The sequence below is a fragment of the Canis lupus genome, chromosome 2, assembly GCF_003254725.2.
Source record: "Canis lupus dingo isolate Sandy chromosome 2, ASM325472v2, whole genome shotgun sequence".
Lineage (NCBI taxonomy): Eukaryota > Metazoa > Chordata > Mammalia > Carnivora > Canidae > Canis > Canis lupus.
In genome coordinates, this window is record NC_064244.1 from 4474817 (window position 1) to 4499955 (window position 25139).

At 39.5% G+C, this 25139-nt stretch overlaps 1 protein-coding gene across 22 annotated transcripts in view; it reads left to right on the plus strand.

Annotated features, from left to right (window-relative positions):
* The window catches only part of LOC112664800 (ankyrin repeat domain-containing protein 26-like), a 113469-nt gene that overhangs the window by 82597 nt on the left and 5733 nt on the right, over positions 1-25139 (plus strand). For 13 of the 22 annotated variants that reach the window (XM_049096702.1, XM_049096699.1, XM_049096693.1 and 10 more), the window contains 5 exons: positions 1040-1073; positions 1461-1614; positions 11439-11652; positions 13521-13617; positions 22941-23891. In XM_049096702.1, coding sequence (XP_048952659.1) covers positions 1040-1073; positions 1461-1614; positions 11439-11652; positions 13521-13617; positions 22941-23891 — 1450 coding nt within the window. Of the gene's footprint in view, positions 1-1039; positions 1074-1460; positions 1615-11438; positions 11653-13520; positions 13618-22940; positions 23892-25139 lie in introns of those variants that run through there. The other 9 variants (XM_049096727.1, XM_049096717.1, XM_049096731.1 and 6 more) reach the window with 7 other exon arrangements.

Here is a 25139-nt window from a genome sequence, read left to right on the forward strand (position 1 = left end):
ACAAGAGCCACAGTTACTGTACCAGCAGCGTCATTGACACATATTGTGTGCTTCATGAGTAATTGTTGAATCCATGAATGAACATTTGAATGAGTAAAGGAATGCCCATTAATGAACTTCTTTAGACGAATTAAATCTTTAGTTTATTGAAAGTAGATTTTCAATACTGCCTAGGTATGAAGTGTTTTAATTAAAAAATGTGTGTGGGATGCCGGGGTCGCACAGCAGTTGAGTGTCTTGCCTTGGGCTCAGGGCGTGATCCTGGGGTCCGACACCAGGCTCCTTGTGGGGGAGCCTGTTTCTCCCTCTGTATGTCTCTGCCTGTCTCTCTCTGTGTGTCTCTCTAGTGAAGGAATAAATAAATAAAATCTTTTAAAAAAATAAAAAATTAAAAATGTATGTAAGATTCAGAAATTATTTCTAGAATAATTATAGCTAGAAATGGAATAATACTATAGATTCAATTGGTATCACATTACTTAGAAATACTTAACTTACTTTTACCACATATTTTAAAACACATGTTTGGAAGGGACATTTCCTGGACTTGAGTTCTGGGTGGTCTGCTCCTACCAGGTGTATGGGCTTGGGGAAGTTCCTTAGAATTTCTGTGCCTCATTTGCTTCCTGTGAAAAGATACCCAGTATAATTGCCTACTTCATACGGTTTGTGTAAGGCCTAAAACCCCTTTAGGATATGTAAACTGTCCCAAATAATGCATAGTAGTTGCACAGTAAAACTTCAAAACACTAATATCACGATTATTTAAAAAGGGCTTATGTCATTAAAAAAACAGTTTGCACTTTCCAAATTGATTTAGTGAAAACTTGTTTTTATTGAAAATGACAACAAAAAATGTGGTATATTTACCCCTATCAAATAATGTAAGTAACATTATGATTTTCCTTTACTTTTGCAATTTTGATCTAAATTTAATACTTTGTTAATATTGCTATTAATATTGCTTAGATATGCTTTAAATATTCTTTGTATTTTAAGTATTTAATATTTTCCTGAAAAGAATCCTTCCTCTTTTTAGACCTGCAAAGAAAACATCTAAGGAAAAGAACAAGGTAGACAAACAAACAAAATATATAATTCTATTTCATTTATGATATATTTTTATTATATTATAATTCTATTTCATTCATGATATATTTTTATTATATTATTTTGATATTTCATATTTATCAGAAACATTATTCCGTGGTAAAAAAAATTACTTTATGAAACGCATAGTGAAAAAATGAAAATTTTCCTTTGTTGTATAGACATCTGCTGTGAAAAAATTATTCAGAAACACCAATTATTGATAAAGGTCTTTTTGATAAAAATCAGTTCTTTTAAAAAGTACCTATGTTTTTGCTTTTATAAAAAGATGGATATTTATCATCTTTCTACACTTAGTATATTTTATAAATATTTGGATGACATTTTGAAATAGTATTATTTATTTGTAGGTCAAAAAGCAAGTGAATTCTGCGGAGCATCTTGATGACGAGCATCTTGATGACTTAACTCAGTCATCTGAAACAGCTTCAGAGGATTGCAAGTTGCAATACTCTGATTATAAGAGTTCCCTGTTGCTCATTGAACTTGGCATGGATTGTAAAGGTAGGGCCGTCGTATAAATATAAAGCCTTTTTCTGTATATATGGTTGTAGTAATATGTGCACATCTCGTCTAGCGCTGCGCCACACAACACTGAGGAGTTATAGAGCTACTCATCTCAGAAGTATGTTTTATATTAAAATAGAGAACTATTGAATACTCTCAGCCAAAGAACTATAATTTCCAGGGATCCCTGGGTGGCGCAGCGGTTTGGCGCCTGCCTTTGGCCCAGGGCGCGATCCTGGAGACCCGGATCGAATCCCACGTCAGGCTCCCGGTGCATGGAGCCTGCTTCTCCTTCTGCCTATGTCTCTGCCTCTCTCTCTCTCTCTCTGTGTGTGACTATCATAAATAAATAAAAATTAAAAAAAAAAAGAACTATAATTTCCATTATGGTTGTCCACGTGGGAATGGCACACTTGATGTGTTTGTGAACTCTGCTTCTCTTCTGTGTCTTCACCCAAGGTCAGGTTACCATTATTTTTCTCCTAGATTACTGAGCTAACCTCAGGACTGTTTTCCCTGCCATTCCACCTCTCAGGATCTTGGTGTACACTGCAACCGTAATTACTATACATTTTTAAAAATTTACATTTCATCACGTTACCCCCTTGCTTAAAGCTTAGCTATTACTACTTAATGCTATGAGGTGAAAGACCATAGGCCACTAGCTTCATCTTGTATGGTTTCATATCCATCTTTCCATCCATGTCTCAGCCACTGTCTTAGATGGTTTTTCATATAATAGAGGCTTTCTTTCTCCAACAGCCCTAGTTAGGTAAACTGCACGTGTATGAAGTATATAATTTGATAGTTTTGTCATATATATACACATGTGAAACCATAACTGTAATTTAGACAGTTAACATATCCATCACTCTTAGTCTCCTGTCTCTTCATATTGCCTTATTATGAAACTGCCAAATTGTTTTCTAAAGTCATTGTACTATTTTCTAAACCCACCAGCAGTGTGTGAGGGTTTCTAACTCCTCCATCTATATTTATCAGTACTTAGTATGATCAGTTTTTTAATCGTAGCCATGGATGGGTATGGTGTATATATGTATACACACACACACACACATAAATACATATATATGTGTATAAATATATACATTTATGGTTGTAATATACATTTCCCTAATAACTGATAATGTTGAGCTTATTTAACATCTGTATATCTTCATTGAGCTGTCAAAATTTTTGTCATTTAAAAAGTTAGGTTTATTTCTTATTTGTCAAGTGTTGATAAATCTTTGTTTTTGTTTTTGATATCTTATTATTTTTTAAATTGGAGTTCAATTTGCCAACAGATAGCATAACACCCAGTGCTCATCCCATCAAGTGCCCCCCCTCAGTGCCCATCACCCAGTCACCCCAACCCCTCGCCCACCTCCCTTTCCACCATGCCGTGTTTGTTTCCGAGAATTAGGAGTCTCTCATGTTCTGTCACCGTCCCTGATATTTTCACTCATTTTCTCTCCTTTCCACTTTATTCCCTTTCACTATTTTTTATATTCCCCAAATGAATAAGACCATATAATGTTTGTCCTTCTCCGATTGACTTACTTCACTCAGCATAATACCCTGCAGTTCCATCCATGTCGAAGTAAATGGTAGGTATTTGTCATTTCTAGTGGCTGAGTAATAATCCATCATATACATAGACCACATCTTCTTTATCCTTTCATCTTTCGAAAGACACCAAGGCTCTTTCCACAGTTTGGCTACTATACATTGCTGCTATAAACATTGGGGTACAGGTGTCCCGGCATTTCACTGCATCTGGATCTTTGGGTAAATCCCCAGCAGTGCAGCTGCTGGGTCATAGGGTAGATCTATTTTTAAGTCTTAGAGGAATCTTCACACAGTTCTCCAGAGTGGCTGCACCAGTTCACATTCCCACCAACAGTGTAAGAGGGTTCCCTTTTCTCCGCATCCTCTCCAACATTTGTTGTTTCCTGTCTTGTTAATTTTCCCCATTCTTACTGGTGTGAGGTGGTATCTCATTGTGGTTGTTGTTTCTTTTTCCCTGATGGCCCCTGATTCGGAGCATTTCCTCATGTGCTTGTTGGCCGTGTCTATGTCTTCCTCTGTGAAAATTCTGTTGATGTCTTTTGCCCATTTCATGATTGGATTGTTTGTTTCTTTGCTGTTGAATTTACTAAGTTCTTTATAGATCTTGGATACTAGCCCTTTATCTGATAGGTCATTTGCCAATATCTTCTCCATTCTGGAGGCTGTCTTTTAGTTTTGTTGACTGTTTATTTTGCTGTTCATTTTTGCTTTGGTTTCTCTTGCCTTCATGGATGTATCTTGCAAGAAGTTGCTGTGGCCAAGTTCAAAAAGGGTGTTGCCTGTGTTCTCCTCTAGGATTCTGATGGATTCCTGTCTCACATTTAGATCTTTCATCCATTTTGAGTTTTTCTTTGTGTATAGTTTAAGAGAATGGTCTAGTTTCATTGTTATGCACGTGACTGTCCAGTTTTCCCAGCACCATTTATTGAAGAGACTGTCTTTTTTCCAGTGGATAGTCTTTCCTGCTTTGTCGAATATAACTTGACCATAGAGTCGAGGGCCCATTTCTGGATTCTCTATTCTTTTTCATTTTCCTAGGTGTCTGTTTTTGTGCCAGTACCACACTGTCTTGATGATCACAGCTTTGTGGTACACCCTGAAATCTGGCACTTTGATGCCCCCAGCTCTGGTTTTCTTTTTTAATATTCCCCTGGCTATTCGGTGTCTTTTCTGATTCCATACAACTCTTCCGATGATTTGTTTCAACTCTCTGAAGAAAGTCCATGGTATTTTGATAGGGATTGCATTAAATGTATAAATTTCCCTGGGTACCATTGACATTTTCCCAATATTCATTCTTCCAATCCATGAGCATGGCATATTTTTCCATCTCTTTGTGTCTTCCTCAATTTCCTTCAGAAGTGTTCTATACTTTTGAGGGTAGAGATCCTTTACCTCTTTGGTTAGGTTTATTCCTAGGCATCTCATGGTTTTGGGTGCAGTTGTCAATTGGATTGACCCCTTAATTTCTTTCTTCAGTCTCATTGTTAGTGTATAGAAATGCCCCTGATTTCTGGACATTGATTTGGTATCCTGCCACACTGCTGAATTGCTGTATGAGTTCTAGCAGTCTTGGGGTGGAGTCTTTTGGGTTTTCTATGTACAGTATCATGTCAACCACAAAGAGGGAGCATTTGACTTCTTTGCCAGTGTGAATGCATTTTATTTCTTTTTGTTTTCTGATTGCTGAGGCTAGGACTTCTAGTACTCTGTTGAATAGCAGTGGTGAGAGTGGACATCCGTGTCTTGTTCCTGATCTTAGGGGTAAGGCTCCCAGTGCTTCCCCATTGAGAATAATATTTGCTGTGGGCTTTTCATAGATGGCTTTTAAGATGCTGAGGAATGTTCCCTCTATCCCTACACCCTGAAGAGGTTTGATCAGGAATGGATGCTGTAGTTTGTCAAATGCGTTCTCTGCCTCTATTGAGAGGGTCGTATGGTTCTTGTTTTTTCTCTTCTTGATATGATCAATCACATTGATTGCTTTACGAGTGGTGAACCAGCCTTGCATCCCGGGGATAAATCCTACTGGGTTATGGTGAATAATCTTCCTAATGTATTTTTGGATCCTATTGGCTACTATCTTGTTGAGCATTTTTGCATCTGTGTTCATCAGGCTTATTCTCTCTACCTCTCCTTTTTGGTGGGGTCTTGGGTTTTGGAATTAAGGGGATGCTGGCCTCATAGAATGAGTTTGGAAGTACTCCATCTCTTTCTATCTTTTGGAGCAGCTTTAGTAGACTAGGTATTGTTTCTTCTACAAATGTTTGATAGAATTCCCCTGGGAAGCCATCTGGCCCTGGACTTTTGTGTCTTGGGAGGTTTTTGATGATATCTTCAATTTCCTCCCTGGTGTTTGGCCTTTTTGGACTTTCTATTTCTTCTTGTTCCAGTTTTGCTAGTTTGTGGTTTTCCAGAAATGAGTCCCATTTCTTCTAGATTGCCTAATTTATTCGTGTATAGCTGCTCATACTAAGTGTTTAAAATCGTTTGTATTTCCGTGGTATTGGTGGTGATCTCTCCATTTTTATTTGTGACTAATTTGAGTCTTTTCTCTCTTGTTTTTAATAAGGCTGGCTAATGGGGATCCCTGGGTGGTGCAGTGGTTTAGCGCCTGCCTTTGGCCCAGGGCGCGATCCTGGAGACCCGGGATCGAATCCCAAGTCGCGCTCCTGGTGCATGGAGCCTGCTTCTCCCTCTGCCTATGTCTCTGCCTGTGTGTGTGTGTGTGTGTGTGTGTGTGTGTGTGTGTGTGTGACTATCATAAATAAATAAAAAATTTTTAAAAAATAAGGCTGGCTAATGGTTCGTGTATCTTATTCTTTCAAAGAACCAACTCCTGGTTTTGTTGATCTGTTTCACAGTTCTTCGACTCTCTATTTCATTGAGTTCTGCTCAAATCTTTATTGTCTTTTTCTGCTGGGTGTAGGTTTTATTTGCTGTTCTTTCTCCAGCAACTTTAGATACAAGATTAGCTTTTACATATGGGTTCTTTCCAGTTTTTTGAGGGATGCTTATATTGCGATATATTTCCCCCTCAGGAGTGCTATTGCTGTATCCCAAGATTTTGAACAGTCGTATCTTCATTCTCATTAGTTTCCATGACTCTTTTTAATTCTTCCTGAATTTCCTGGTTGACCCTTTCATCTTTTACCAGGATGGTAGTTAACCTCCACATGTTTCCATTTCTTCTAATATTCTTCTTGTGATTTAGTCCTGTTTCAAAGCATTATGGTCTGAAAATATGCTGGGGACAATCTCAGATTTTTGTTATCAGTTGAGACCTGATTTGTGACCCAGTATGTGGTCTATTTTGGATAAAGTTCCTTGTGCACTTGAGAAGAACGTGTATTCAGTTGCATTTGTCTGTAAAGTTCTGTAAATATCTGTGAAATCCATCTGGTGCAGTGCATCATTGAAAGCTCTTGTTTCTTTGGAGATATTGGGCTTAGAAGATGTGTCATTTACAGAAAGCGACATGTTAAAATCTCCCCGTTTTAGTGTACTATTAGCTAAGTATGTCTTAATTTTGGTTACTAATTGACTGTTATACTTGGCAGCTCCCGCATTCGGGGCATAAATACTCATGATTGTTAGGTCCTCTTGTTGGAGAGATCCTTTAAGTATGATATAGTGTCCCTCTTCATCTCTCACTACAGTCTTTGGGATAAACTTTAATTTAGATGATATAAGGATAGGTATCCCTGGTTTCTTTTGAGGACCATTTGAATGGTAAAGGGTTCTCCAACCTTTTATTTTCAGGCTGTAGGTGTTCTTAGGTCTAAAATGAGTCTCTTATAGACAGCAAATAGATGGGTCTTGCTCTTTTTATCCAGTCTGAAACCCTGCGCCTTTTGATGGGGTCAATAAGCCCATTCATGTTCAGAGTTACTCTTGAAAGTTATGAATTTAGTGCCATCATGATACCTATTCAGTCCCTGTTTTTGTGGATTGTTTCCTTGGACTTCCTCTTTCTTTTACAGAGTCCCCCTTTATATTTCTTTCAGAACTGGTTTGGTGGTCACATATTCTTTCAGTTCCTGCCTGTCTTGGAAGTTCTTTCTCTCTCCTTTTATCGTGAATGAGAGCCTTGCTGGATAAAGTATTCTTGGCTGCAGGTTCTTCTCATTTAGGACCCTGACTATATCCTGCCAGCCCTTTCTGGCCTGCTAGGTCTCTGTGGAGAGGTCTGCTGTTATCCTAATACTTCTCTCCATAAAGGTTAGGAATCTCTTGTCTCTTGCTGCTTTAAGGATCTTTTCTTTATCTTTGGAATTTGCAAGTTTCACTGTTAACTATCGAGGTGTTGAGTGGTTTTTATTGATTTCAGGGGGCGATCTCTCTATCTCCTGGATCTGGTTGCCTGTTTCCCTTCCCACGTTAGAGAGGTTCCCAGCTATGATTTGTTCAAATATGCTTTCTGGTCCTCTGTCTCTTTCGGTGGCCTCTGGAACCCCTATTAACCCTAAGTTAAACTAGATTTTTCCTTCTGAGGCTGTCATTTGTTTCCCTTAACCTTTCCTCATGACCCTTTAATTGTTTTTCTCTTTTTTTCCTCAGCTTCCTTCCTTGCCATCAACTTGTCTTCTATGTCACTCACTGGTTCTTCTACCTCTTTAACCCTCATTGTTAGGACCTCCAGTTTGGATTGCATCTTATTTAATTGATTTTTAATTTCTGCCTGATGAGATCTAAATTCTGCAGTCATAAAGTCTCTTGAGTCCTTTATGCTTTTTTCTAGAGCCACCAGTAGCTTTATAATTGTGTTTCTGAATTCGCTTTCTGACATTGAATTGTAATCCAGATTTTGTAACTCTGTGGGAGAGAGGACTGTTTCTGATTCTTTCTTTTGAGGTGAGTTTTTCCTTCTAGTCATTTTGTTCAATGCAGAGTGGCCAAAAAGAAGTTGTACTGGAAAAAGGAGAAAAAGAGAGGAAAGGGGGGCAAGGGGGAGGACAAACAGAAAACAAAAAGCAAGAGGAGGTATCCTCTGATTCTATATACTGTAAATCCCTTGACTTCCCCTGGGACTTTCCAGTGCTGCTTGGTCAATGCTTTTTCCCCTGTCCTTCCAGCTGGTTTTCTGGGGGAGGGGCCCGCTGTGGTGATTCTCAGGTGTGTGCACCTGGGGGAGCTGCCCAGCCCCTTGCCAGGTGCAGGGCTCAGTGCAAGCTGTTTATCCTGTGAAGCTCCTGTTCAGTCCCAGGTACAAGGTGACAGCAGGAGGAACAACAAGAGTGGCGGCAGCCAGCTCTCCATCTCTTGAGTCAGCTCCCACAGTAACTACCACAGCTCCCAGTCCGCAGGGGCCTGGGTGGTCCGGGGGCAGGGGGCGTAGATTTGCACAGCTCGGGGCCGCGTGGCAGCAGGAGCGTCCTTGCTGCCCTGTGTCCTCCCGGCCTCTACCTGCCCCGGGGGGAGTGCCGGATCCTGGGCTGTGTCCCCGGTGCCCTGGGCTCTGGGGTCTGCACCGCTGGAATCACATTCCCGGGGCCGCACAGTGGCCACCACCTGAGCTGCTCCCGGGGCCCCACTGGGCGCGGCGTCCAGCCCTTTAGGGAGCTCAGCCCGTAGTGTGTGGAGGGATCTCCCCCAGAGTGCAGTTGCTCTTTTAGTGCCCCTGGGAGCCTGAGGGCATCTGTACCCCTTCTGGGATCCTGCCCGAGCTCCCTGCAAGCGCCTTTCCTTCCAGGAAGATTGGTAAAGTTTCTGCTTCTCCAGGACTGGGCTTTCCTGTCCTGGGGGCACTAGCTGCGTGGCCTTTGCCTGGCTCCTCATGGGGGCTCCTCCCCCTTGGATGCTTTTTTATTTCTTTATGTTTTTCCGTCTTCCTACCTTGATAGAAGCGCGAACTCTTCTGACTGTAGCATTCCAGCTCTTCTCTCTTTAAATCTCAGGCCGAATTCATAGGTTTTCAGGATGATTTGAAAGTTATCTAGGTAAGTTGGTGGGGACTGGTGACTTCGGGACCCTACTTTTCTGCCATCTTGCCCCGCCTCCTTCTCTTTTTAATATATACCTCAGTGCTATAAATGGTGAGATGAGTGCTATTCTTGGAGGATTCCAGAAATTTTTAACATATTATGTTTTTATTTTCATTCAATATGTGATACTTTGTAATTTCTTTTTTCATTACTTCTTTATTCCAAGGGTTTTTAAAAGATTTTTATGTATTTGAAAGAGAAGGAGAGAGAGAGAAAGAGAGCGCATAGGCGAAGGGAGGTCCAGAGGGGTAAGCGTCCTTCCCTCTGAGTGGGAAGCCCAACATGGGGCTCAATCCCAGGACCCGGAGATCATGACCTGAGCTAAAGGCAGACACTTAATCCATTGAGCCACCTAGGTACCCAGACCCAGGGGTTATTTAGATGTGCATTATTAATCAGTTTGCAAGTATTTGAGTATTTTCCAGAGGTAGGTTTGTTCTTCATTTCTAATTTGATCACTTTGTGGTCACAGAACACACTTTCATGACTTCAATCCTTTTGACTTAACTCCCTTTATTAAGGTTTATTTTATGACCCAGAATATAATCTCTTTTGGTAAATGCTCCATGGATACTTGAGAAAGATGGTGGTGGTCAAGTCTTCTATATCCTTGATGATTTTCTGCCTATTAAAATCTCAGACTAAAATTGTAAATTTGCCTGTTTCTCTTTGCAGTTCTGTTGATTTTTGCCTTATGTATTTTGATGTTATTAATAGATTCATAAGCATTTAGGTTTGTTATGCTTATTTGTCGACCCTTTCATCATTAACAAATGACCTTATACATCACGAGAATATATATTGCTTTGAAATCTATTTTGCCTGGCATTAATATTGCTACTCAAGCTCAGCCTTCTTTTGTCAAGTGTGAGTGTGGTATATCCTTATTTTTGTCCTTTTCACAAATTTGTGTCTTTACATTTATTTATTTATTTATTTATTTTATTTATTTGTGTGTGTGTGTCTTTACATATAAATTGAATTTTTTATAGGCAGCCTATGGTTGTCTCTTACATTTTTATCCATTCTGACAGTCTGCCTTTTAATCGAGGCTTTTAGACCATTTTCTTTCTTTCTTTTATTTTTTGACAATTTTCATTTACTCTGATTATTGATACAGTTGATATAAATCTCTCATCCTGTTTGCTTTCCGTTTGACCTGCTTTGTTCCCATTTTCTTTGCTTTCTGCTTTCTTTTAGATTAATAAACTAATTTTTACGAGTTCAATTTATACATATATATAAATATACACATATGTGTATGTATGGGCTTTGTTTATTACTTAACAAAGCTTAAGATTTGCTATTTTAGTGATTGCTTTAGGGTTTAAAGCATATGACTCAAGCATCACAGTCCACCTTCTTGTAGTGTTATACCACATTATATGTAGTTTAAGAAAATTCCAATAGGGAACACGTGAGTAGCTTAGTGGTTGAGCATCTACCTTTGGCTCAGGGTGTGATCCCAGGGTCCTTGTATCAAGTCCCACATCAGGCTATCTCAGGGAACCTGCTTCTCCCTCTGCCTGTGTCTCTGCCTCTCTCTCTCTCCATGTCTCTCATGAATAAATAAATAAAATCTTTTTTTAAAATTACAATAGTTTACTTCCATTTCTTCTCTCCTAGCCAGATCCTTTGTGGGTCTGTGGGATTATAGTTTTCATTCAGTTTAGAAAGGTTTCAGTCATGTTTTCTTTTCTTTTTAAAAGATTTTAAAGTTCTATTGATAATAAGATTTTATTCATTTATTTGAGAGAGAGAGCATGAGCAGGGAGAGAGGCAGAGGAAGAGGGAGAAGCAGACTCCCTACTAAGCAGGGAGCCCACCATGTGGCTTGATCCCAGGACACCAAGATCATGACCTGAGCCGAAGGCAGACACCCACCGATTGAGCCACCCAGGCACCTGGTATAATCTCTTTACATTGAAGTTACTCAATATTTATTTCATGTATGAATGAGTTAATGTGAACATGCTCGGTCCCTTATATGCAAAAAATACTCATATTGTTTTATTTTACTTTTTAAAAGAACAAATTTGTGAGAGAGCATGAGCAGGAGATGGGGAGAGGAACAGAGAGGGAGGGAACGAGGGGGTAAAGAACCTTAAGCAGACTCTGTGCTGAGTGCAGCACCCAGTGCCAGGTTCAATCCCACAACTGTGAGATCATGACCTCAGCCAAAACCAATAATTGGATGCTTTACCACCTGACCCACCCTGATGCCTCCTGTATTTTATTTCTGTTTTTGTTTTTCCTCTGGTGTAGATTCTGTTAGCGTATTGACAATCCAGAATGCAATTCTTAAATACAAAAGATCAATAGAATTAAAAAGAAAAGACTGTGAACAACTTACAAGAAAAATTTTACAAGTGGAATATAAGGTCAATGGACTAGAACAGTTGCTATCAGAAACAAAAGAAATGAAATCTCAGTTAGAGCATCAAAAAGTGGAATGGGAACGAGAACTCTACAGTTTAAGGTATGACATCTTGGTTTTAAGGAAATATTTCAACTATTTACTTTTTTTTTTTTAATAGACTCCACACTCAGCGTGGGGCTTGAACTCACAACTATGAGATCAAGAGTCACATGCTCTGTCAACTGAGCCAGCCAGGAACCCCTTGAAATACTTACTTTTATGCTGCAGATGTGTAGGAGAAGTTTTGTAATTGCTAATTTGCCTTCTGGGATTTTATAGGGAAGGAAACTCCATTAGAAATGTGAAGTATCAGAAGACGAATGGGTAAAGAAGCAGTGGTCTATGTATATACAATGGAATATTCCTCAGCCATTAGAAACGACAAATACCCACCATTTGCTTCCACGTGGGTGGAACTGGAGGGTATTATGCTGAGTGAAATAAGTCCATCGGAGAAGGACAAACATTATATGGTCTCATTCATTTGGGGAATATAAAAATTAATGAAAGGGAATAAAGGGGAAAGGAGAGAAAATGAGAGGGAAATATCAGTGAGGGTGACAGAACATGAGAGACACGTAACTCTGGGAAACGAACAAGGTGTAGTGGAAAGGGAGGTGAGTGGAGGCTGGGGTGACTGGCTGATGGGCACTAACGGGGGGCACTTGACGGGGTGAGCACTGGGTGATATGCTGTATGTTGGCAAATTGAACTCCAATTTTTTTTTAAAAAAAAGTTGTAAAGTGTGAGATTCTTTGAAATAATACTGCAAGGTTTTAACAGTGAATACTTCTAATAATTTAATGTATATTCTAAAGCATAATTTTAATGACCATGTAGAAGTCCATCATATGTAAACCTCATTATTTAACAAATTGAATTTTGGTTGTTTTCCATTTTCCTATAGTTTAATTAATGCTATAAGGAATGTCTTTTATTTAATTCTGTTTCTACAGTCTTGGTTAATTGGAATAAATTCTTTAATATAGTATTGTGTTAATGTATAAAAATATTTAGTAGAGGTCTCTGATCCATATTTTTAAATTGTTCTCAGGAAATTTTATATTATATGCCCCCCAACAGAGTGTGAAATGGCCAATTTTTCTCAAGACAGAAAAATTGGTTTATTCTTAACATATGCAGGGGTTAAAAAGTAAAATGGAAAAATGATTAATGGTTAAGTTTTTTTTAACATTTCTCACATATATAAAGAAAATTAATTCAAAAGTCTATGCTGAAAGCACATCTTACTCTATTCTTTACTTAATTAATATGGATCCTGTGATGTTTTCAAAGGAGTTTTCAAATGATTTATAAAATACATAATGATCAACAAGGTTGAGAATATTACAGAATAAGAAACATAAAAAGCATGGGCAATAGATTTTAGGCTCCCTAGTCTAGTGCTGGATCAGAGTCATCTGCAGGTGTATGGTGTGTAAACGACATCTGCTGATGCTGTCTTACACTGAAGATCATTTTTAGAGGTACCTGTGATGTTTTGTGAAATAAAAATGTATTTCTAGTGAATTTATAAAGTTGTTGATAAACAGCAACTTCTCTTTTTAATTAGTAATGAAATGATTTGTCTTAATTGAAGTGTAATTATGACTTTGTGGAGAAAAATGACAATTTTGAACCCTTTCTTAAATAATTTCAGAATTCCTTTGCTTACAACATCTCCCAGAGTTATTACTGACTAAAACTTACTAAGTTGCAAAATGCTTTCTCATTGCTTCTTTTAAACTATATATCTTTTTGAAGATATTGAAGTGATAAATTGAAAAACATGAGCCCTAGAAAGGGAAAAAAATTGAGAACAGAAAAATTTCCTTTGGATAATGAACCAACATATGTGGAACCAGATCATAAAATAAAAGTTTTATTGCTAACAAAACAAATTTTAAAATGAACACATGCATTTGCAGATTGACCTTAAAACAAGAAAAAGAAAAAAGAAGAAGTGCTGAAATTTTATATATAAATATTAAGGAGCAATTAAGAAGTAAAGAAGAGCTGAGTGAAGTAAGTCAATCATAGACAGACAAACATCATATGGTTTCACTCTATGGGGACTATAAAAATACTGAAAAGGATTATAGGGGAAAGGAGAGAAAATCAGTGGGAAAAAGTAGAGAGGGTGACAACACATTAGAGACTCCTAACTCTGAGAAATGAACAAGGGATAGTGGAAGGGGAGGTGGGCGGGGGGTGGGGAGACTGGGTGACGGTCACTGAGGGGGCATTTGACAGGTGAGCACTGGGTGTTATGCTGTATGTTGGCAAATCGAACTCCAATAACAAATATACAAAAAAAATAGTATTCCATCATGTAATACTCTGGGCATTCTGTTCTCGCGAAAGCTGCCTCTGAACATCATTTTGCTCTTCTATAACCTAGAGACACATTTTCATTAGGATTTTGGATCTTATCATTAAAAAAAAAAGTCAAAAGGCTTAAGAGAACTTAAAAAAAATGTTCAAGAGTGGCCTTTTTTATAACAAGGCTTTTCATCCTCAATGAATAATTCAAATTTTAAATTAAATGACAGCAAAATGTGCCATAGAGTAAAAATACAAGTAGACATAGTATTGTGAAATAAAATTTCTGTGTAAAACATTTAACTAGCTTCATCAGCATCTCAAGGAAATCTAGCTCATATTTCAACATTAAAAAATTCAAAACTGGGACACCTGGGGGCTCAGTGGGTTAAGTGTCCAACTCTTTTTATGGCTCAGGTCATGATCTCACGATCACGAGACTCCGAACCAGGTGAGGCTGGAGACTCAGATCATGAGACTCAGAACCAGAGTCTGCTGGAGATTCATTTCCCTCCCTCTCCCTCTACTCCTTTCCCCCCAGCCCATGCTCTGTGTAAAAATAAATACAATTCCATAAATCAATAAATCAATATAACATTTATCTCATTTTACCTTCCATCCCTTCATTCAAAATATATACATAGGGCATATGTGAGAGGCCAAGAATTCCAATAAGGTAGTAATTGTGGCTACAAAGATCATGGTTGCTATTAGGTTAAAATGAAATGTTTAATCTATTTGAAGCCTAACAATATGTATTATATCAAAGGGATACTATAAATAATATTGATGGAAATATACAATTACTGCCAAAAATTTACCTGATTCAAATTATTTTTTACACCCTTCAATTCCAAGTTTCGTCTTCTAAGATTAAGTTGAAGTTGTTTGATTTCAACTTCTTTACTATATTGCTCTTCTTTACTTCTTGTTTTTTATAATAAATTTATTTTTTATTGGTGTTCAATTTACCAACATACAGACTAACACCCAGTGCTCATCCCGTCAAGTGCCCCCCTCAGTGCCCGTCACCCATTCACCCCCACCCCCTGCCCTCCTCCCCTTCCACCACCCCTAGTTTGTTCCATGCACATTGAAGTTCCGTGCACATTGAAGCAAATGCTGGTTATTTGTCATTTCTAGGGACTGAGTAATATTCCATTTTATATATAGACCACATCTTCTATATCCATTCATCATTTGATGGATACTCAGGCTGCATCCACCGTCTGGCTATTCTGGAAAATGCTGCTATAAACATTGGGGTGCAGGTGTCGCGGTTTTTCACTGCATCTCTATCTTTGGGGTAAATCCCGAGTGGTGCTATTGCTGGGTCATAGGGTAGCTCTATTTTTAACTCTTTGAGGAACCTCCACACAGTTTTCCATAGTGGCTGTACCAGTTCACATTCCCACCAACAGTACAAGAGGGTTCCCCTTTCTCCACCTCCTCTGCAACATTTGTTGTTTCCTGTCTTGTTAATTTTCCCCATTCTCACTGGTGTGACGTGGTATCTCATTGTGGTTTTGATTTGTATTTCCCTGATGGCAAGTGATGTGGAGTGTTTTTTCATGTGCTCGTTGGCCATTTGTATGTCTTTTTTGGTGAAATTTCTGCTCATGTCTTTTGCCCATTTCATGATTGGATTGTTTCTTTGCTGTTGAGTTTACTAAGTTCTTTATAGATCTTGGATACTAGCCCTTTACCTGATAGGTCATTTGCAAATAACTTCTCCCATTCTGTAGGTTATCTTTTAGTTTTGTTGACTGTTTCTTTTGCTGTGCAGAAGATTTTTATCTTGATGAGGTCCCAATGGTTTATTTTTGCTATTGTTTCCCTTTGCCTTCATAGATCTATCTTGCAAGAAGTTGCAGTGGCCAAGTTCACAAAGGCTGTTGCCTGTGTTCTCCTCTAGGATTCTGATGGATTCCTGTCTCACGTTTAGATCTTTCATCCATTTTGAGTTTATCTTTGCATGTGGTGCAAGAGAGTGGTCTAGTCTCATTCTTCTGCACGTGGCTGTCCAGTTTTCCCAGCACCATTTATTGAAGAGAGTGTCCTTTTTCCAGTGGATAGTCTTTGCTGCTTTGTCAAATATAACTTGACCATGGATTCGAGGGCCCATTTCTGGATTCTCTCTTCTGTTCTATTGATCTATTTGTCTGGTTTTGTGCCAGTACCACACTGTCTTGATGATCAAAGCTTTGTAAGACAACTTGAAATCCGGCATTGTGATGTCCCCAGCTCTGGTTTTCTTTTTCAATATTCCCCTAGCTGTTCGGGGTTTTTTCTGATTCCACACAAATCTTAAGATTATTTATTCCAGCTTTCTGAAGAAAGTGAAGAAAGTCCATGGTATGTGGATAGGAAAGCATTGAATGTAAATCGCCCTGGGTTAGCATAGACATTTTGACAATATTAATTCTTCCAATCCATGAGCATGGAATATTTTTCCATCTCTTTGTGTCTTCCTGGATTTCTTTCAGAAGTGTTCTGTAGTTGTTAGGGTATAAATCCTTTATCTCTTTGGTTAGGTTTTCCTTGGTATTGGTGGTGATCTCTCCTTTTTCATTCGTGATTTTATTAATTAGAGTCTTTTCTCCTTTGTTTTTTAAAAGGCTGGCTAATGGTTTACGTATCTTATTCTTCCTTTCAAAGAACCAACTCCTGGTTTTGTTGATCTGTTCCACAGTTCTTCTGGTCTCTATTTCATTGAGTTCTGCTCAAATCTTCACTCTCTCTGTTCTGCTTGGTGTAGGTTTTATTTACTGTTCTTTCTCCAATTCCTTTAGGTGCAAGGTTAGCTTGTGTCTTTGAGGTTTTTTTCCAATCTTTTGAGGGATGCTTGTATTGCAATGCATTTCCCGCTTAGGATTGCTTTGGCTGTATCCCAAGGATTTTGAATGGTTGTATCTTCATTTTCATTAGTTTCCATGAATCTTTTTATTTCTTCTCTAATTTTCTGGTTGACCCATTCATCTTTCAGCAGGATGGTCTTTCTCCTCCCTGTGTTTGCGTTTCTTCCAGATTTCTTCTTGTGATTGAGTTCTAGTTTCAAAGCATTGTGGTCTGAAAATATGCAGGGGACAGTCCCAATGTTTTGGTATCGGGTGGCCTATTCTGAGAAAGTTCCATGAGAAGACTGTGTATTCAGTTGCTTTTGGATGTAAAGTTCTGTAAATATCTGTGAAATCCATGTGGTGTAGTGTATCATTTAAAGCTCTTGTTTCTTTGGAGATGTTGTGCTTAGAAGATCTGTCATTTGCAGAACGTGCCGTGTTTAAGTCTCCTACTACTAGTGTATTATTATCTAAGTATGCCCCTACTTTGGTTATTAATTCATTGATAGACTTGGAAGCTCCCACATTAGAAGCATAAATATTCATGATTGTTAGATCTTCTTGTTGGATAGACCCTTCAAGTATGATATAGTGTCCCTCTTCATCTCTTAACTGCAGTCTTTGGGATAAACTTTAATTTATCTGATATAAGGATGGCTACCCCTGCTTTCTTTTGAAGACCATGTGAATGGTAAATGGTTCTCCAACCTTTTATTTTCATGCTGTAGGTGTCCTTATATCTAAAATGAGTCTCTTGTAGACAGCAAATAGATGGGTCTTGATTTTTTTATCCAGTCTGAAACCCTGCGTTTTTTGATGGGATCATTTAGCCCATTCACATTCAGAGTACCTATTGAAAGATGTTAATTTACTGTCATTGTAATGTCTATTCAGTCCCTGCTTTTGTGGATTATTTCTTTGGGCTTCCTCTTTCTTTTACAGGGTCCCCATTAATATTACTTGCAGAGCTGGTTTGGTGGTCACATATTCTTTCAGCTTCTGCCTATCTTAGAAGCTCTTTATCCTATTCTGAACCAAAGGCTCGCTGGATAGAGTATTCTTGGCTGCATGTTCTTGTCATGTAGAACCCTGAATATTTCCTGCCAGCTGTTTCTGGCCTGCCAGATCTCTGTGGAGAGGTCTGCTGTTAATCTAATATTTCTCCCCATATAAGTTAGAAATCTCTTGTTTCTTGCTGTTTTAAGGACTTTCTTTTTCTTTGGAATTTGCTTGTTTCACCATTAAATGTCGAGTTCTGCTTTTTTTCCCTTCCCCTTGGTGGGGGACCTCTCTATCTCCTGGACCTGAATGCCTTTTTCCCTCCCCAAAATTAGGGAAGTTCACAGGTATGATTTGTTCAAATATCCTTTCTGGCCCTCTGGCCCTCCTGTGGAACCCCAATTATGCGTATATTTTTTCTTTCCTTCTGAGGCTCTCGATTATTTCCCTTAACCTTTCCTCATGGTCTTTTAATTGTTTTTCTGTTTTCTCTTAAGCTTTCCTCTTTGCCATCAACTTGTCTTCTGTGGCACTCACTCTTTCCTCTAACTCATTAACCCTCATTGTTAGGACCTTCAGTTTGGATTGCATCTCATTTAATTAATTTTTAATTTTGGACTAAGTAGATCAAAATTCTGCAGTCATGAAGTTTCTTTAATACTCTCTGCTTTTTTACAGAGCCACCACTAGCTTTATAATTGTGCTTTTGAATTGGCTTTCTGACATCAAATTGTAATTCAAATTCTATAAGTCTGTGGAAGAGAGTACTGTTTCTGATTCTTTTGTGGTGAGATCTTCCTTCTAGTCATTTTGCTCACTGCAGAGTGGCTGTATGAACGGGCTGAGTCAAGAATATCAACCACAATCTAAGTCAATTTCACCTTAGATGATTGTTTTTAAACATTTCATTTATGTATTCATGAGAGACACCGAGAGAGGGGCAGAGACACAAGCAGAGGGAGAAGCAGGCTCCATGCAGGGAGCCTGATGTGGCACTTGATCCTGGGACTCCAGGATCATGCCTTGAGCTGAAGGCAGGCACTAAACCACTGAGCCACCCAAGGTTTCTTATCCTTCGATGATTCTGACTGTTCCATGACATGAAATTGAAAACGAAGAGAAGAACAAAATAACACAAAATGACCACTAAAGTGAAAAACAAATTTTAAAACAAAGTAGTAGAAAATAAAAGGCCAAGAATGCCAAGGAAGAAAAAAAGAGAAAAAAAAGCAAAGGTAAAGAGGGGAAAAAGAAAAAAAGAAGTAGAAAAATAAAATGTTGGGGGGGACTGGGACATGGTGGTGGTGATGAAGTTGTAGTGGAGGGAGAATGTAGTCTACCTGAGGGGTCCTAGGGGGTGATCCTCTTGGTCCTGGGTGTATTAAGTTCTGTATGTTAGAAGATACTGAGTCCCAAATTTCTATAAACCAGAAATACTTGTAGAGAGACCCAACATTGTTCCCCAAAACATAAATGAGATAAAAAGGGGGGCAGAATGGGAACGAAGAGAGAATATAGTCTCACAGAATGAACCAGCACGGTATACCACTTGGTTCTGGGTGCATGCTCGTCCTGTTTTAGAAGGTATTGTGCCATTGTAGAACAAAATGAGGTAGAGAAAACAAAAAAAGCACACACACACAAAACATATCTCGTCTAGCTCCCAAAATTAAGTTGAGTATGTTGAAGGGAATCTAGAAGTGGAAAATCTATCTAAGACGTGTAATTGTAAAAATATGAGTCAAAAAGGAAGAAACCTGAAAATGAAGAGGTGGCAAAATATTGTAGTTAAGGTGGGAAAAGAGAAAGAAAATTGGAAACTTACAGTCTGATATAAAAATGAGTTGTACTGGAACATGGGTGGGGGGGCGGGGAAGAGGGGTACCCTCTAGTTCTATATACTGTAGATCCCTCGACTTCCCCTGGAGCTTTCCAGCGCTGCTGGGTGGGGAACTTGCTCTTCCCCTGTCCTTCCAGCTGGTCTTCTGGGGGAGGGGCGGGCTGTGCCGATTCTCAGGTGTGTGTACCTTGGGGAGCTGCCCCGCCCCCTGCTGGGTGCAGGGTCACGGGGAGCCGACCTGACCTCCCGTGAGGCCCGTGTCCCCTGGCGGCCACGCCTCTCCCAGGCACCGGGTGACACCAGGAGGGACAACCACACCGGCGGCGGCCAGGTCTCCCTGGCCCTGGAGGGCGCCCCCTGCAGTGACTCCCCCCATCTCCCAGTCCACAGGGGCCTGGATGCTCCCGGGGCAGGAGGGGCAGGAGTGTCCTCGCTGTCCTGGGCCCTCCCCGCCTCGGCCTGTCCCGGGGGGAGCAGGATCCCGGCTGTGTCCCCTGGGATCCGGGGCCTGCGCTGCTGGAGTCTGGCTCCCGGAGCCCCTCCCGACACACCGGCTTCTCCCCGAGGCCCCGCGCAGCGCGCTCCAGCCCTTTACGGAGCTGGGCCGGTGTGGGGGGCGCTCGACCCTGCGCACTTCCTCTGTCAGTGACCCCGGAGACTGGAGGTCCCCACCCCCCACGTCCTGGCGGAGTTCCCAGCTGAGCGCCTTTCCATCCCGGAGGAATCCGGGGCGGATTTTAAAGCTCCCACTTGTCTGCTTCTCCAGGGCTGCGCTTACCCGCCTGGGAGGCTTTCCCCGCTGCAGGCCTCAGCCCGGCTCCTCCGGTGCCCCTCCCCACTTGATTCTTTTTATTTTTTTCCGCCTCCCTACCTTGTTAGGAGCGAAAACCCTTCTCTCTGTAGCGTTCTGACTGTTCTCTCTTTAAATCTCAGTTCGGGGGGATCCCTGGGTGGCTCAGCGGTTTGGCGCCTGCCTTTGACCCAGGGCTGACCAGGGCTGAGTCCCGGGATCGAGTCCCACGTGGGGCTCCCAGCATGGAGCCTGCTTCTCCCTCCTCCTGTGTCTCTGCCTCTCTCTCTCTCTTTCTCTCTCTATCATAAATAAATAAATAAATCTTTAAAAAAAAATCTCAGGTCGGGCACTTGCCAGGGGAGGGGGGGGCACTTGACGGGATGAGCACTGGGTGTTATACTATATGTTGGCAAATCGAGCTCCAGTAAAAAAGTAAATAAAAATCAATCATCAATCAATCTCAGGTCGAATTCGTAGGTGTTCAGGATGATTTGAAAGTTATCAAGGTAAGTTGGTGGGGCCAGGTGCTTGAGGATCCCTACTCCTCCCTCACCTTGCCCCCGCCCCACCCAAGATGGGATTCTAAACAATCACCTTTGCAAACGAAATGAGTCAGAAATGTCTCATACTAAAATGAATTCTGAGGTATTTTCTTTAGTTATTTTGAAGTACGTGTGTATGTATTTGTACGTATGTATATTTTATTTTTTGGAATTATTATTTTTCTCCATGCATGTGTATATTTCTAAAAACCAACCCTGTACATTATGGTAAGTACAGAGGATTTTAAAAGAATACATATATATTTGTGGGTGAGTGTGTGTGTATGTATATACATATATACATACGTACATACATACACATACGGGTCTATATAGGGAGGAGTGAAGTTTGTAGTCCATTCATTAATTTAAATGCATTTGTCTGCAGGTGTCAAATAGTGACATTCATAATGCCCTTATCTGAAGTAGAAGTTTTTATTATTTTGGAAAATAGTATGGAATTTATGAGCTTTCCATAAGCACAAAACTCTTGCTACTAACAACATATGTTTTAGTTTTTGGCAATTCCTTCACCACCTCTATATTCATAGAGGGGTTAGTTTCACACTTCCACTGATGAACAGGAGGAAAAGTGTAGCCCGTTTTAAGACCTTACTTCAGATGTTAGTCTCCTACTTTTGAGATGAGTAACAATTTGCTCCAAGTAGTATCTGATTTCATTACAAGGAGCTTTTTTTTTTAATTTTTTTATTTATTTATGATAGTCACAGAGAGAGAGAGGCAGAGACATAGGCAGAGGGAGAAGCAGGCTCCATGCACCAGGAGCCCGATGTGGGATTCGATCCCGGGTCTCGAGGATCGCGCCCTGGGCCAAAGGCAGGCGCCAAACCGCTGCGCCACCCAGGGATCCCTACAAGGAGCTTTTGAAATAATCATATGCTGTAATATATACTTACTGATAATTTATTGATAAGTCTTTTGTTCCTAGTAAAATAGCTCAGTGTATTTTCCCCTCTTCTGCATTTATTGCCATTTTAAACATCTGAAGAGGAAATAAAATTAGTTGCAGCCACAAATAATCTCATGATTTTTCTAGGAGCTACATAAATTTTACCTTAGTTAGTATTGGTATTTTGAAATATAAGGCTTTTTTTTTTCTTTTTAAAAGACTTTATGGATTCATTTGACAGAGCACAAGCAGGGGGAGTGGAGGCAGAGGGAGAGAGAAAAGCAGGCTTTCTGTGGAGCAGGGAGCCTGACACGGGACTTGCTCTCAGGATCCGGGGACCATGACCTCAGCCGAAGGCAGAGGCTTAACTGACTGAGCCACCCAGCCACTCCTGAAATACAAGGCTTCTTTTGTATTTAAGATTCACACTAGAGAAGTAGCTGCAGTTTGGTGCCAGAATAGTGGTAGTGGGTACAAAGACCTGGGGAATGTCCTGCAGCTTAGTATTTTTAACCTCTCCATTTTTGAATTGTGATAACTAAAAGAGATAATTAATGTGTGCAGACATGTTTGTAGTACAATGCCTAGATTTATTAGTTATCAGTAGATAAAATTCTTATAACTGAGTATAGAAATGTTAGAAAAGTCGAATACGTATGGAATATTCTCAGGACAAAGTGAGGTTAGGAAATTGAATCTGTCCAAATATATGCAGAGCTAAGGGTTTTCCTGTGGACTGTGTTAGACATGAGACTATAAACTCAATTTTAGTGTAGTCAGATGTATTAGTTTTTTTCTTTCAAGCCTTCTGAGTTTGTTGTAAACCAGAGAAAGACCTTTCCAATTCTGAGATTCTTAGGATTTTGTCATGATTTCTTTTTCCTTTCGTGCATTCATTGCTTTCAATTAAACTTTTGAACTTTGGGGAATTTATGCTTGTATAAAAGTTTGAGCTTGGATCCAACTTTGTGTTTTTCCAGTTGGATATCCACTTAACTGCAACCCATTCCTTGTATAAACATAGGATATTCTTTGATTTCAGAGAAAATCATGATAATGTCATTTTATTGAGTTCCAGCTAAAAGACTCTTGTTTTACTTAGGTTTCTCCTCCTCATGAAAAAGAAAAAGGTCTGTTACATGAAAACCGCATGTTGCAAGATGAACTTGCCATGCTAAGACTGGAAATAGACACAATAAGGAATCAGAAGCAGGAAAAGAGGTATTGTGAAGACACTGAAACTGAAAAAGAAAAGAATGACAGTCTTCAAAACGCCATAAAACTGAATGAGGTAACATTAACAAATACAGTATTCCAATCTAGTGGGCAGCTGAATGTTGTGACAACTGAGAATACCATGCTGAACTCTAAATTGCAGGATGAAAAGCTAAACAGAGAAAGACTGGAAGCAAAACTTCAATCATACCGAGCTAGAGTCGCTACAGCTATACAGGATCGTGATCAAAGTCAGGCATCAAAAAGAGACCTAGAACTTGCTTTCCAGAGAGCAAAAGATGAGTGGTGTCATTTACAGGACAAAATGAACTTTGAGATGTCTAACCTAAAAGATAACAATGAGGTGCTTTCTCAGCAACTTTCTGAAGTCGAAAGTAAACTTAATGCCCTAGAAATTGAGCTGCAGTATACAAGAGATGCTCTCAGAGAAAAGACGTTGGCTTTAGAACATTTACAAAGAAACCCAAAACAAACACAGGGTCAGAAGAAGGAAATTGAGCAGAAATCTCAAAACGAACAAGGTAAAGTGAATGAATACATGGGAAAGCATGAATCCTTAGAAGAGAAATTATCTCAACTACAAAGTGAAAATATGTTGCTCCGAGAGCAACTAGATGATGCCTACAGCAGAGTGGAATGTAAAGAAAAGACTATAATTTATCTCAAAGACCAGGTTCAGGTTATTGTAAGAATGGTTCGAGTTGCAGGTGAAAAACGAGCTCTTCAACTGCGAGAAAGAAATAAGGAGTTAATCAATAAATGTAAACAGATAATGGAAAGAGCATTTAGATATGAAGATGAGAAAGAAGAAAGAGAAGTAAGTATTCAGAAAGACAAATATTTTTCAAGCTTCCTATTAGAAAGTTCAAAGTAATGTTTGGTTATGGCTTATTAGTACTATTTTTTTTTTTTTGGAGAGAAATAGTGCACCTGCACCTAAATGGGAGTGGGGCAGATGGAGAGGGAGAGAGAATCCAAAGTGGGCTCTATGCCCAGTGCAGAGCTCCACTTCATGACCCCGAGATCACGACCTGAATGATTATGGGTCAGTTTTGAATCTTCATAACTTGTATCCAGCAAATAAAAATTAGACCTGAAAGGTGCTTTAATTTGAATAAAAATGCACGTCATCTATGAGAAACTTCAAGAGGTTAAGTTATACATTGTTAAAGAAAGGAGTCTGATATTAATAATTTATTGTTAGTACTACTAAAATAGTTTTAATTCTTGTCACCACGTTTTAATACCATGATGAACAGATAAGTGGAAATGCTCATACCTGAGTGTTTTGACCTTGAGGTTCAAATAAGTGGATTACCTTGACAACTAACTCCAGATTTGTCACATGAACTGAAGTGTAGGTGCTGTATCTCAGTACTTTTTTTTGATAGCTTTTTAAGCATTTTCAGTTAGCATACTTTTATTTTTATTTATGTAAATTTAAATGTTTAGTCTCAAATCATTTATTCTTGTGACCTTTTCACTCTTTGAAGGCATCTACTTTTCACTAAATCATAATTTGGGATAACTGGTGACTTAGCAAAGCTGTATTTGATTTCATCTTCCCACCACGGTTTATAATTTAAGCATTTTTCAAATAATTTGCTCATTTCAAAACTCCATTGGTAACTACCATTTGGGCTTAAAATTTTCCAATAGAATTGTATCTTTGTGATTTATTAATTTGGCACTGGATCTCCATTTTCAGGCTACTGAGGGAGGGATGGCAGGATTCTTGTATAGCAGGAGTGGAGTGAGCATGAACAGGGGAGGGATCTCTAGGAGCTGAGGCCAGGAGGGAGGCAGAAGCCAGGTTATGTAGGGGGCTTGAGGGCCATTAGTATGACTTCACATTTGTTCTGAGATAGTAACCTATTGGAAGGATTTGAGCAGAGGATTGAGTATGTGAAGAACTTGGAAGTTAATTTTAGCCTCTAATAAAAAAGAGAGAAAATATTTGATTAATGTAGAATTTACCACTGCTAGTCTCACCTATACAATACCCATTTCTTTTTGAGACTTCAGCAGGCTGGGAAGCTTTGCAAATTCATCAACAAGGAATGGA